Source organism: Rhinatrema bivittatum, chromosome 4 (assembly GCF_901001135.1).
Source record: "Rhinatrema bivittatum chromosome 4, aRhiBiv1.1, whole genome shotgun sequence".
NCBI classification, from domain to species: Eukaryota; Metazoa; Chordata; class Amphibia; order Gymnophiona; family Rhinatrematidae; genus Rhinatrema; species Rhinatrema bivittatum.
Window position 1 is genome coordinate 71178489 of NC_042618.1, and position 14056 is coordinate 71192544.

Genomic DNA, 14056 nt, shown 5'->3' on the forward strand with positions numbered 1-14056 from the left:
AAGCACCACAAGAACCACTGACCCTGGATGCGCTTCTTTGCCCCTTAGTTCTCACCCGAGCAGTTATGGAAGAAACACATACAGAAGGATCCCTGGCCATGGGCACACTAGAACGTCTAGTCCTACCGCACCGACTTCCCTTCTGCAACTGAAGAACTTTGTCTTTGCATTGGCTCTCGTCATCATGAGATCCAGCTGAGGAACATCCCATCTGGCAGAAATGTGATTCCAGGCTTCTGGGGATAGCTCCCACTCACCAGGATCCAGCTGTTGTCTGCTTAGGAAGTCCACCTGCACATTGTCTATTCCTGCTACGTGGGAGGCTGCAATTCCCTCGAGGTGGTGCTCCACCGACACAAACAGCAGCTGAGATCATACAAAGCATCTGCCACATAAGCCATCTGCTTCCAGCTGTGCCGCCTGAGCGGGAGATACCACACCAGATACCTGCTCCTGAATCCAACATAAGCAAGCATGCTGCATCATGCTAGCACACACCACACCACCACAGCCTGGAGACTTAAGGCTGACACTTCAAACGTGCTTTAACTGCATTTCCAATTTGTGATCCTGGACATACTTCAAAGTGGCGGACCCCACCACCGGAATCATGGTTTTCTTGGTCACCACTGAAACAGTCGCATCCACCTTAGGCGTTTTTAAGGCAGTCCAAATGCTCCTCCAATAAAGGATAAAGCTTCGCCATAGCCCTCCTGACCATCAAGCCCGCCTCTGGGAATTCCCACTCCCGGCTAATGAGCTTCTGAATCTTCTTTGGGATGGGGAAAGCTCTCGGCAGCCCCTGCAAACAATCCAGGACTGGATTGATGCCTTAGTTATCCAACTCCTGCTGAGTTAGCTTCACCCCCAACTGGGGAATGAGGCCAAAGCTCCTCCTTTTTAAACAGGTGAACCACCCAAAGGGCTTCTCTATCAGTCCCGGTCATCTCAACGAGGTCCAGATTGTCCTTGCTCACATCCGAATCCAGGTTCTGATCCCCATCTGGGTCTACATCCAGATCTACAACTGGAGGGACGCTGTATCCTCTTGTAGCTTGTCAGAGTCAAAAGATCTCTGGGGCCAAACTCCGTAAGAGCAGCATGCAACCCCAGATGCTTGCCAGCACACCCATAGGAACCCGCTGAAGCCAGCGGAGGTTTCTTGGATGGCCTGAAGTCCTCTCTTTGCATCTCCACTCACCTACCTTCCTAGTCAGAAAGGCCTCTAGCATGAGCAAGACAAACTCGGGGGAAAAACCCCGCGGGCCCTCAAACACCTGCTCAAGACTACTAGACTCTGAATCTGCTCCCTCCTCATGTCCATCCTCGAACTCCTGCCCCACAAGAGAGAGAGGAAGGGAGTCACCAGATTCCCAGCTGGCCGGAGCCCCCTGGCTGCAATCCCCATTGGGAGCAGCAGAAACAGGTCCTGCAGAGCGAGGCACCCTCCTGGCCTTAGGACCCTTAGCAGAGGATCCCTTCCCCCCTGGAACACAACCAGTGCAGGGAGTTTAATCGGGCTGACCAAATCCCGCAGGCCCTACAGGCCTCCACACACTGTTTCTCTGCCATCAAGCCTGACCACACTTGCATACGTGCTCCACTGCAAGGCAGACTGCATCATGTGGCTGCCGAGCCGCACGACTGCGCAACACTAATGGTGCGCAGCAACGGTGGGAACACTGCGTGCACCAAAAGCAGCCCACAGAAAAAAGCTGCAGCCCACAAAACCTCCCCCCCCCAATCAGGGGAATTTCAGCAATTCTGCGCTGGCACATGCCACTCCCCACACCAACCCTGCAGCCCCGGAGGTCGGCTACCTCTGGCACTACTTTGCAGGCAGATTCTCCTAGCTGGAATCTCTCCGAGCCCTGACTCTTAAGCTTTGTTTAAAAAAACAGAAGACTGGTGCAACACAATGGCAACAATGTGATTCTTTTATTGAAGCTTTGACATTCTTTGCAACCCTTGAATTTGATTGTGTAGCATGGAGAAACATCTCCCCAGCACTGAACACTTTATAGCAGCCTAATGCCAGTTCCATCTTACACTTTGCCTTATCTAGAGAACTGATGCATCTAAAGCAACACAGATGTCAGGAACGTAATTTCCAGCCATCAGGATTAGCTCCCCCTGCTCTGGGAATGCCAAGTCTTTTGATAACATCTACCCCAAGAACAAGAGATGTAGGAGGTGCTGCAAGTTTGGATGCTCAGTCAGCTCTGGAAGAACCAGTTGCTTCTGTGGCAGTGGGCACAAGAACAGCAGCTCTGAGGGGAGGGAGAGCAAGGCATGGCAAAAGCAGGTACAATGTCTGTTTCTATTGCCATACTTTTGATTTGAGAGCAGGCAGAGGCAAAAACGGATATTCTTGTTAACATTACATTAGTGGATATATAGACAATACCATGTATAGTGTTAATACAGCATTCAGCTGTGCTGTTGGACCCTAATCTTGCAGTGCAAACCAAGAATCTTATAACTTATGGAGAAAGTACAAATACTGAAGAAACAGAGTGCTGTTGTATAAACTGGATACCTCCTTAATTAAGAAGAATCAGTATTAACTGTGAACTGGGGAATATGGATAATTCTTTAGATTCAATTTACATTTAATTATTTTTCCTGTTACAAAAAAGCTGACTTTTGACACTTTCAAATGACACTTCAAAGTTTTATAAGTCTCTAACGAAAAGTCTACTTCTGCTTATGGCTACCTATTTCTCCCTCACCCCAAAAGCAAAAGGATTAATATTCTACCATGTGAGATAAATGTATTGATTTATCTTAATTCAAGAACTTGAGCAAAATACTTGTTTGGAGAAGGTTATCTTATTGGTTACTTTTGCTTTGGAAGCAGTTGAAAATTGGGTTATTTGCCTTTTTTTCCACGATAGATATTGAGTTTTTGTCCTGTAGCATCCCTCTGTTTCCCCTAGCGTATACAAGATGGAAATATTTTGTTTTCCAGTATGCAGTGTCTCAGACTGAGGCCTTCTTTTTCTCTTAGACAACCTTTTAAATGTAAAAGTTATTCATCAAGGGATTTCTTATGTTTTTTGATCAGGCTCATGGAAATATTTTTTAAAGAATAAATGTCTATTGTCCAGATTACTCAATTTATCTAGCTCAGATGTAAGTTTTAGTATTTAGTTATTTTTGTTATTCTGTCTCCTAATTTTTTTGTGCTGATTTTGTGTTTATTCTTTTTGATATAAGTAACTGTTTTGTTTTATCCTCCCATCTTTGATCTTCTCTTATTGTGGACTTATAGTCTACATGGGGATTTATACTTGGCTGTGGTTTCTAGTTTTCTTTTTGTATATTATTTCCTTATATTTTTCCAAGAATTCAATTTCAAAAATTTTGAATTTGAAAAAAAAAAAAAAATCCAGTCTTGGGCATGTTAAAGGGGCAGTGGGAGATCCAGGCAGCTATGTCCAATAAACAAGCTGAGATCTGAGACTGGATTTCAGGTGACATTTCTGGTGCAGAGAGATAGGTCTGGGAGTCATTGGTATAAAAATAGTACTGAAAGTGATGGGAGGAGATCAGAGCACCAAGGGAACAAATGTTAGAGAAAAGAAGAGGGTCCAGAATTGAGCACTGGCACACATCAACGGATAAAGAGATAGCAGTGGAGGATCCATGAAAAGATAAGGAGGAGAACCAAGATAGAATGGGGTCCCAAAATCCAAGTTAGGATAGAGTATCAAGGAATGGATGGTGATTAAGAGTGTCAAAAGCAGCAAAGAGGTCAAGGATGATGAAGACTGATTAATGGCACCAGGCCTTGGCCATGAAAAGATCACTGGAAATTTTGGGAAGGGCCAACTTAGTGAAATGAAGAATAGAAGCCAGACTGGAGCAGACTGAGAATGGTTGGGATGAAGAAGTTAAGACAATGACCATAAATAGCATGTACAAAAAGTCTGGATGCAAGTGGTAGGAGGCAGACAGGATTATAGTTAGCAGGGCAGGTAGGATCCAGTGAAGGGTTTTTTTGAGGAGAGGTGTGGTAACAGCATGTTTGAAGGAAGCAGGCACTGTTGCAGTAGAGAGACTGAGGATATTATAGATGGAAGAGATGACTGCAGGGGTATATAGAAATAAGTAGCAAGGTATGAATGAGATCAAAGGAAGCAGTAGTGAGTTTGGAGCAGCACAGACTATGATCATTTCCTTCTCTACAACTTCAGAAAAGAGTAGCAGAGAAGCAAAGAAGAAGAAGAGGCTGGAGGATATAATGATGAACACAAGATGCATTTTGTGAACTTGGTCATGAAAGAAAAACCACTGACTGGGTAAAGTGTGAGGTGGGGAGAATAGGAAGCAACGGCATGAATGGTGAAGAGATGTCAAGGATTGGAGGCAAAGGTATGTCAGATGGACATATTATACTTGCTTAGATTCAACAGAATAAACAGGAATGTGAAATACAGAAGTTGGCATATAAATGGAACTTTAGCCAGAGTTGGGATTTGGTAGGTCTTACAAGATGGGGAGGACTCTAGCAAAACATAGGCTGTCTGCTTAAACTCTGCTCACCAGGATAAATTATCCAAGATGTGCTAAAAGATGCTGAGTAGTTATTTCCAGTGGGTGTTTTACAAAAAAATAATCTCTTCACTGAATATGTAATCTTAATTTTGGACATGTCCCAAAGCCTTGGGACGCAATCTCACAGAAAAGAACACAAATTGATTTGTTACCCTCCATCATTCACAAGACATGATAGAGGTGTCCATAGATGGTGACTAGGGTAGCAAGGGAAAGATGAAGGAAAACTATTTCTGATTGATATACTAGTCAAGCATACCTTGAAAAATGTACGTCTCAGAAGAGCAATATTACAAATGTTAAAACAGTAAGGGGTAGATTCAGAGGGTTACGTGCATACTCCTGAAAACCTACCCAAACCCCCCCCCTGCGCGCGCCGAGCCTATCTTGCATAGGCTTCCGGCGCACGCAAGTCCCGGGGCTTTCCTGGGGGGCGTAACGCGGCCGGCATATCATCCGGGGCGGGGCCACGGGTGTGGTTCCGGCCCGGGGGTGTGGCCGCAGCCTCCAGCCCAGCCCCCGGACCGGAACATGGCGCACCAGCAGCCTATGCGACAAAGGTGGGGTGGGGGGGGGGGGGGTTAGGTAGGGGAAGGGAAGGAAAGGCCGAAGGAAAGTTCCCTCCGAGGCCGTTCCAATTTCGGAGCGGCCTCGGAGGGAATGGAGGCAGGCTGCGCGGCTCAGCGCGCAGGCTGCCGATTTTGGCCAGCCTTGCGCGCGCCGACCCCAGATTTTAATGGATACTCACGGCTACGCGCGTACCTATTGAAATCCCGCGTACTCTTGTTCGCACCTGGTGTGCGAACAAAAGTACGCATGTGCGCAACTTTATAAAATCTACCCTCAAGTGTGTAACTACAAAAACTGAATAAAATGCAATATTAAAGAGACTTAAAAATGTTAGCAAGCCAGTACCTGTCGACGACAGCCAACAACATATCTTGGTCCATTTGTTGCTTTGACAATGACTGGAGGGAAAAAGGAAAAAAAAAAAAAAAAAAAAAAAGTCAACTAAATTCACAATCTCTAAAAGAAAATTATTCCTTACCTGCTAATTTTCGTTCCTGTAGTACCAAGGATCGGTCCAGACGGTGGGTTATGTCCCCCGTCCAGGAGATGGAGTCAGAACAGACTTCGAAGGGTGTTAGCATATAAGCCAGTACACCCTCTGCAGGAGCTCAGTATAAAGTATATCAAAGCTCAACAACAAAGCACTGAATAAGCAGAATGGATCAAGTGTATTTAACCATAACAGACATTAACCAACAATTCAGAATGTAAGCCAACATGTGGCAACAACTGCAACTTGCAAAGAGCTGTGGACACAGAAGTGAAGAACGAAAAGACACAGCATTCTTCAGAAGGAAGAGAGCAATCCGAGCAGGGAAAGCCTAGAACCCAAAGAACGAAAGAGGTGGGCGTCTGGACTGATCCTTGGTACTACAGGAACAAAAATTAGTAGGTAAGGAATAATTTTCTTTTCCCTGTACGTACCAGGATCAGTCCAAGCTTCCCTACTCTGGGTGGGCCCCTGAAAGCCCTGCTCGGAGGACCTGGTCACCAAAGTGTCCAGAGGCTGGTGACGCCAGGTGTAGACGATAATGCCTCGTGAAAGTGTGCAGCGATTTCCAAATCGCCACTCCATAGATGTCCCGAGAGGAAACCGACCGCACCTCTCCCCAGGAGACTGCTTGAGAATGAAGAGAATGAGCTATGAAACCCCTAGGGGGAATCTGCCCTGCTCCTATGTAGGACGACGAGATGGCGTCCTTTAGCCATCTCGCAATCATCGTCTTCGAGGCCTGGGAGCCTTTCCTCGGGCCCGAGCAGAGTACAAACAAATGATCGGAGACCCGGAAGTCGCTAGTGACCTCCAAGTAGTGGAGCAACGTGCACTTGACATCTAGAAGACGGAGAGACCTTAGCTCGTCGGGTGAGAAGGACGGAAGCTCGACCATCTGGTTCAAGTGGAAGGCCGATACTACCTTGGGCAAGAAGGAGGGAACGGTGCGGAGGGAGACTCCCGAGTCCGTGAATCGGAGATAGGGTTCCCTACAGGATAACGCTTGAAGTTCCGGGATGCGATGAGTGGAGCAGATGGCCACGAGAAAGACTGCCTTGAGGGTGAGGTCCTTGATAGTTTAGTTGCGCTGAGGCTCGAAAGGAGGCCCTGACAGCGTTCGAAGAACCAAAGTTGAGACTCCAGGAGGGGCACGGATCCCTCACCGGAGGCCACAAGTGCTTCACCCCCTTGAGGAAGCGGACAATGTCAGGCTGGAGCAGAAGAGAAGGATGATCTCCATACTGTATGAGCGAACCAAGGGCGGCCATTTGGACTTGCAGAGAATTATAGGCAAGCCCCTTATCTAGGCCATCCTGGAGAAACTACAGGATCTGAGGAACTGATGCCTTCGTGGGACGAGTGCCATGAGTGGAGCACCACATCTCAAAAACCTTCCAGACTCGCACATAAGCGACTGAAGTAGAAGTCTTCCGAGCCTTCAGCACAGTCGAAACTACCGCCTCGGGGTATCCTCTGCGCCTGAGGCGGCGCCGATCAAAAGCCAAGCCGCAAGACAAAAGCGTTCTGCCTGCTCGAAAAATACCGGTCCCTGGTGGAGCAGACGAGGAAGATGTCCCAGCCGAAGCGGGCAGTCGATCGCTAGCTGTAGGAGATCCGCAAACCAGGGTCAACGGGTCCACTCTGGAGAACAGGTCCCTGATGACGCTCTATTCTCCGTAGGATCTTGCTCACCAGCGGCCAGGGAGGGAAGACGTAGAGAAGAAGGTGGCACGGCCACGGCAGAACTAGAGTATCTACCCCTTCCGCGCCACGCTCTCTTCTGCGGCTAAAGAAGCAGGGGGCCTTGGCATTGAGACACGTCGCCATCAGGTCCAAGTGAGGCGACCCCCACCGATGGACGAGAAGCTGCTTTGCTTCGGAGAGAGACCATTCTCCTGGGTCTAGCTGTTGTCGACTCAGGTAGTCCGCCTGAATATTGTCTACCCCCGCGATGTGTGAAGCCACGAGGCATGCTAGATAAATCTCTGCCCACTCCTTCAGACACGCCGTCTCGAGCGATACATGTCGACTCCTCGTGCCTCCCTGGTGGTTGATGTACGCTACAATGGTGGCGTTGTCCGAGAGTATCCTTACCTCCCGATTCCGCACCAGAGGAAGGAAATGTAGGAGCGCTAAACGCACTGCTCTGGTTTCCAGGCGATTGACCGGCCACGACACTTGTGTCTTCGTCCATGTCCCCTGCGCCGCGCTCCGCTCGCATACTGCCCCCCATCCGGAGAGACTGGCATCGGTGGTGACCACCACCCAGTTGGGGACCGAGGGAAACGCAATCTGATAATCCTGCAAGACTGGCTTCCAGCGAGAAAGCAGAGCTGCCTGAAGAGGCCGGAGGTGCGCGAAAGCCCAGGGAACGAGGTCGATGGTGGAGGCCATGATGCCCAGGAGCTGAAGATAGTCCCAGGAGGTGGGTGCTGGTAATGCAGTAAAACGTCGTATTTGGTCCCATAAGGACTGGGCCTTGTCCAGACGTAAGAAGACCTTGCCTTGACGTGTATCGAACCACGCTCCCAAGAAATCCAAGTGTTGGGAAGGAACAAGGGAACTCTTGGCAAAATTCACGACCCAGCCCAGGGAACGGAAAAGTTGAACCACCCTGGAGACCGCCGACTGTCCTTGGGCAAATGACTTTGCACGTATCAGCCAGTCGTCTAAGTAGGGATGGACGAGAATGCCTTCTCTCCTCAGAGCTGCTGCCACTACCACCATGACCTTTGTGAACGTTCGAGGAGCGGTCACCAGCCTGAAGGGGAGAGCCTGGAACTGGAAGTGTTGATCCAGGATCTTGAAACTGAGAAACCACCGGTGAGCCGGGAGAATGAGTATGTGGAGATAGGCCTCTGTCAAATCCAGAGAGGGGAGGAACTCCCCCTGAAGTTCTGCCGCGATGACTGAGTGTAGTGTCTCCATGCGGAACCGGAGGACCCGGAGAGACTTGTTGACCTCATTGAGATCCAGAATTGGGTGATAGGAGCCGTCCTTTTTGGGAACGACGAAGTAGATGGAATAATGGCCCGAGCCCACCTCGCCGAAGGGGACGGGAGATATGGCCCCTATATTCTGCAACCGATCCAGAGTCTGTTGTACCGCCCGTCTCTTGAGGACCGACCCACAGGGGGAAAAAAGGAACCTGTCCCTCGGGGGCGGACAAACTCCAAGGCGTAGCAGTTCCTTAGAATATCGAGGACCCACTGGTCTGAGGTGATGTGAACCCACTTCTCATAGAAGTGCGAGAGTCGTCCCCCGATCCTGGGGGTGGAGGAGTGGGCGAGCCTGGCATCATTGAGTGGATTGGGGGGGGGGGGGGGGTTTCCCCTGACCTGACCCCTCCCGAGCAGGTCTGCGGCCACGAAAGGACCGGGGCCAGGACTGAGATCTGGAAGAGGGCGTCCGTGGTCTTGTCTGCCTGTAACTCCGCTAGCGACGCTGGGCCCTGGACAGTGTCCGGGAAGAAGTAAAGGACCGGAAGGTACACTGTCTATCCTCAGGCAAGCGGTGGACCGCGTTCTCCCCCAAGGACTTGATGATCTGGTCTAGATCCTCACCAAAAAGGAACTTGCCCTTGAAGGGGAGAGAGCCCTGGCTGGACTTGGAAGAAGCATCCGCCGCCCAGTTGCGGAGCCACAGGAGACGTCTCGCCGCGACTACCGAAACCATGGACCTTGCCAGTACTCTGAACAGGTCGTACAAGGCATCCGCCCTGTACGCTATGGCGGGCTCCAAACGATCAGCCTGGGCGGCTTCCTCGGGCGGCAGGTCTTGTGAAGTAAGAAGTTGCTGAACCCAGCGAAGACTTGCCCTCTGCGCGAGAGAGCTACACATGGCCGCGCGCATACCTAGAGACGAGACTTCAAAAACTCTCTTGAGGAAGATTTCCAACTTGCGGTCCTGGATATCCCGCAGCGCAGTGCCACCTGTAACCGGGATAGTTGTCCTCTTGGTGACCGCCGACACCGCTGAATCCATCTTTGGGACCTTGATTAACTCCAGGAAATCCTCCGGGAGAGGATACAGCTTTTCCATCGCCCTGCCGACCTTCAAAGAGGATTCAGGAGTGTCCCATTCCCTAGCCCTGTAAAAAGGTGGAATGTGTAGGGATAGCCCGGAGGCCCCCGGTACCGCACTCCCTAAGTCCTGGATGGGGATGACCCGCGAGCGCTCCGCATCTTCCGGAGGGAGGAACAAGACGACCTGATCCCTCAGAACCTTGAGGGCCTCATCTCCCTGAGGAGCTCATCTTACCACGGCTCATCTCTGTGTGTGAAAGCTGCCTCTCTCACACACACAAAAGCAAACTGCCTTTCTCTCAAATTCACATGCAAGCAAGCTGCATCTCTCTCCCTCACACACAAACATGTGCCTCTCACACAAGCAAGCTGCTTCATTCTCACCCACACACAAGCTGCCTTTCCCACATAAGCAAGCTGCCTCTCTCTTACACACAAACACACACACTCAAGCTGCCTCTCACACACACACACACTCAAGCAAGCTGCCTCTCTCTTTCACACACATACTCAAAGGCTCATTCCCTCACTCACTATCTCTTTCACACATACAGCCTCACTAGCATGCTGGATTGAGATCCTCCGTGGGGTCATTTTCCTGGTGGCGGGGCCCAGGAACTAGGGATGTGCAGGCAAAAAGTTTTCGTTGCGTACGTGATACGTATTCATGGGGGGTCAATTCCGTTTCATGCGGAAGTATGGAGAATTCAATAAGTTGTCGATCTGTAAATACGTTACTATGGCGAGTTAAATTGTCCCAGCTAAAATTAAAACTAACTACAACCCCCCACCCTCCTGACCCCCCCAAGACTTACCAAAACTCCCTGGTGGTCCAGCGGGGAGTCAGGAAGCCATCGCTGCACTCGTTTGCCGGTTTCTTCACGACGCCGATAGCCTGTGTCACAGGGGCTACCGGTGCCATTGGTCAGTCCCTATCACATGGTCACCGGCGCCATCTTGTGCTCCTACCATGTGACAGGGGCTGACCAATGGCACCGGTAGCCCCTGTGACATAGTATGGCCAAAGGCTATCGGCGCCATTTTGAGTCCTGGCGTCGGACGGCAGGTTGCTCCAGGACCCCCGTTGGACCCACAGGGACTTTTGGCCAGCTTGGGGGGGCCTCCTGACCCCCACAAGACTTGCCAAAAGTCCAGCGGGGGTCCGGGAGCAACCTCCTTGCACGACGGCCGTCCGATCCCAATACTCAAAATGGCGCTGATCGCCTTTGCCCTCACTATGACGGCGATCGGCAGTTGTTTTTGCGAGGAGTGGATCCAGAGGCGTTGTGCATAAGCACTATAAAGTCCGGCGAAAAAGTCGGCATGTCTGCGGGGGGGCCGAAAATGGGGACAGCTGAGGGGACCTGGCCAGGGAGGGTCTTTACCAGCGACAAAATCGGGGGAGAGGCACCCCGAGAATCCCTTCCCTCCTCCTCTGACACCGGAGAATCGATGTGCTGCGGATCCAAAATGGCCGCCGTTCCCGCCAAAGGCGGCGAAGGGGCCGGACTGCGCCGCCCGGGCTGCGCTGAGGAGCAAAAAGAAAATGTGCTTAAAGGCTCCGAGGTGCCTTCCCCACCAGGGAGACACCTTGCACAAATGCCCTCGTGCGAAATCCTCGACCCTGGCTCGCCACAGGCCGAACACCGGGACGGCTGTGGCATGATGGCCGCCGGGGGAGGAGATGAAAGGCCGTTGGGGGGGGGGGGGGGGGGGCCCCGAAAACAAGCCTGCACTGCCTGCAAGTGCCCCGGACAGCAGCAGGGGAATCTCCCCTCCCTGCTGCAGCGGCCCAGGGGGAAATTTCGTCTCGGGGCCGCGGGGCAGACGTTGGCACTGTGGGGAGAGGCTGGCACCACCAGCTTCCACCTATCCCACCAGAGAAAACAGCTGCTGACTGAAGAACAAAACTAAAAAATGAGACCAGAACAGAAGAAAATGAACAAACTTACCCCCAGAGGACAGATAAGGAGAAGGAAGAGAGAGGCAGCTCAGCCTGCAAGCCACGCCTCCCAATAATTGAATTTTTTTTTAAACTAACTTGATCCAAACTGCAATAAAAGTAAAAAGGAAAGAGAAGAAATGAAAGAGCTTAATCCTTAAACACACTGGGGAAGCAAATGGTTCCCCTACTCTCATCTGCTGGAGTCAGAAAGATACTGAGCTCCTGCAGAGGGTGTACTGGCTTATAAGCTAACACCCTTCGAAGTCTGTTCTGACTTCATCTGCTGGATGGGGGACATAACCCACCGTCTGGACTGATCCTGGTACGTACAGGGAAAGGAAGTTTTAGCCTGCCTATGCCAACTTGGCAATACAGTTCACCATTTCAGCTTTTGCCTAATCGTTTCTCTTGGTAATATGGTCTGTCCTCCTCCTCTTTTGACAGGTTGCATTTCCTGTACACTGTTCTTTTTGAACTTCCTTTGTCTCCTCCGTCTTTGAAGAACCACAATGGCCTCTATTTTCTTCCCTTGCTAACATGGCTGAAAATGATTTGGTGCCATTTCTGCTGTTTGCCTCCCAACCTCCTCCCTTTGCTGGCTCCTAACGTTACAGTTGGCCTCTTTTATTCCTCTTCCCTCTGCCCCTCCCAATGTTATGATTATTTACCATCAGCTGCATGAGGCCAGTGGGAGAGTCATGGCAGCAGGGAAGGGACAGATTGGAGGAAACTGTAGTCACAAAGTAACATAGCCATGATGGCAGATAAAGACCAAATGGCCTCTCCAGAATGCCCAGCAAATGGCTTATGGTAATTGCCATGCCATGCAGGTTACCCCCATGTGATTTGCTAAGGGCAGAAAATGCCACGTCAGAAGAAGTTAGCCAGTTAGAGAAAGGTGTGTGCAGGGAAGGAGACTGACAAAAGCAGGAGGGGCAGGTGCATGCAGCACATATTCAGGCCGATACAATAAGCAGCGGGGGAGAACAGGTGCTCCATGTTGAGAGCCCACTTTCCCAATGCATGCCAGCCACCTCTCCTGGGCACGCGATCCTACATTTAAATGAGGGGGTCACGCTAAAAAGGAGGCGCTAGGGACAATAGCACCTCCTTATTAGCAGAAACCTAGGAGAGGTGGCTGTCAGCGGGTTCAGGAAACAGACACTCAATTTTTATGAGCAGTTTTCCAAACCCGCTGACAGCCATTTTCTGTACACTTTTCCTGGCTGCTCAGAAATTAATGCCTACCCCTGGGCAGGCGTTAATTTTCAAGTGCAAAATGTGCAGCTTGGCTGCACCTTTTTTTTTTTTTTAGTATCCTGGGTGCGTAACAGCCTCATCAACATGCATTTGCATGTGATAAGCGCTATTAGTTTCAGGGGAGGGGATGGTCACGTGTTTTTAACGCACTAAACCTTTTACAGATTAAGGGGTAGTGAACGCGCATCGAAAATGCACGTCTAACCGAGTGTTAAATAGTGCGCTTGGCAAAGCACACTTTACTGTAACGGCCCAATTGAGAGCTCACTGGGAGGCTGCAACAATGACAGAAGCCTCCCAGAGGAGAGAGGAAGGTAGGGGGAGCAGGTAGAAGGCTGCAATGGTGTCAGAAGCTGGCTGGATATGTGGAGAGCAGGGTGGGAGTGATAGTGAGAAGAGCCAGCAGGTGAATTTGAGAGCAGGAAAATCTGCTGCAGTAGCAAGTGAGACAATGAGGTAGTAGCAGAGTGTGGCAGCTACAGGACCAGTTTGCCTTGACTGTGGAAAAAAGTAAATTCTGCAGCAGCTGCCGTAGCATAACTACAAACTGGAGATACAACTATATAGTAAACTTACAATCATTGGAAGATTGGGACAGCAATTTTTGTTTTTAAATATACATTTCTAGTTCAAATTCCTTGCATTTAAATGCTTAACTATTAAAGGTCCCAATTATGATACAGGATCTAGTTTAAAATTTTTAGATGACAATTTTTTTTAAAAACTATTTTAACTGACAGCCACTGTGTTCCTTATGATATTTTATATTTTAGTACAAAAGAATGCAAGAACATTACCAGTTGTTTGTTCTCCCACCCCTTCGTTTGATGACAAATTAAGTTCTCCTGTAGATCTTTCATAACCAGGTAATCGATAAAAAGCCTCTAAGCCACTAAAAAATGTTTATTCTACAGTCACCATAATCAAATTATTGCCACCAGTTTAATATCTGCCTTTGAGAAAAGTGTGAATACTATTTTGGCATCATTATGATCAGTAATTAGCTTCTAGACAACCTACTGGAATATAACCTACTTGAAAGTCTCAGTAAATGTTTGTTTTAAAAAAAAGCATATTAATCTAGATCATATTTTCCATAAGGATTTAAGAGAGAACCATGAATGTTACTTATATTAAAAAAAACCCTTTACTTACATTTCTCTTCTGTTAACTGTTTAAGAACCTCACCAACAATCTAAGAAA

The 14056-nt window shown here is 49.5% G+C and overlaps 1 protein-coding gene across 2 annotated transcripts in view; it reads right to left on the reverse strand.

Annotated features, from left to right (window-relative positions):
• Nucleotides 1-14056, reverse strand: part of PSMC6 (proteasome 26S subunit, ATPase 6) — a 92987-nt gene that overhangs the window by 68799 nt on the left and 10132 nt on the right. For both annotated transcript variants that reach the window (XM_029598316.1, XM_029598315.1), the window contains exons 3-4: nt 14009-14048; nt 5476-5528 (exon numbers count right to left, since the gene is read on the reverse strand). In XM_029598316.1, the coding sequence (XP_029454176.1) occupies nt 5476-5528; nt 14009-14048 (93 nt within the window). The remainder of the gene's footprint in view (nt 1-5475; nt 5529-14008; nt 14049-14056) is intronic.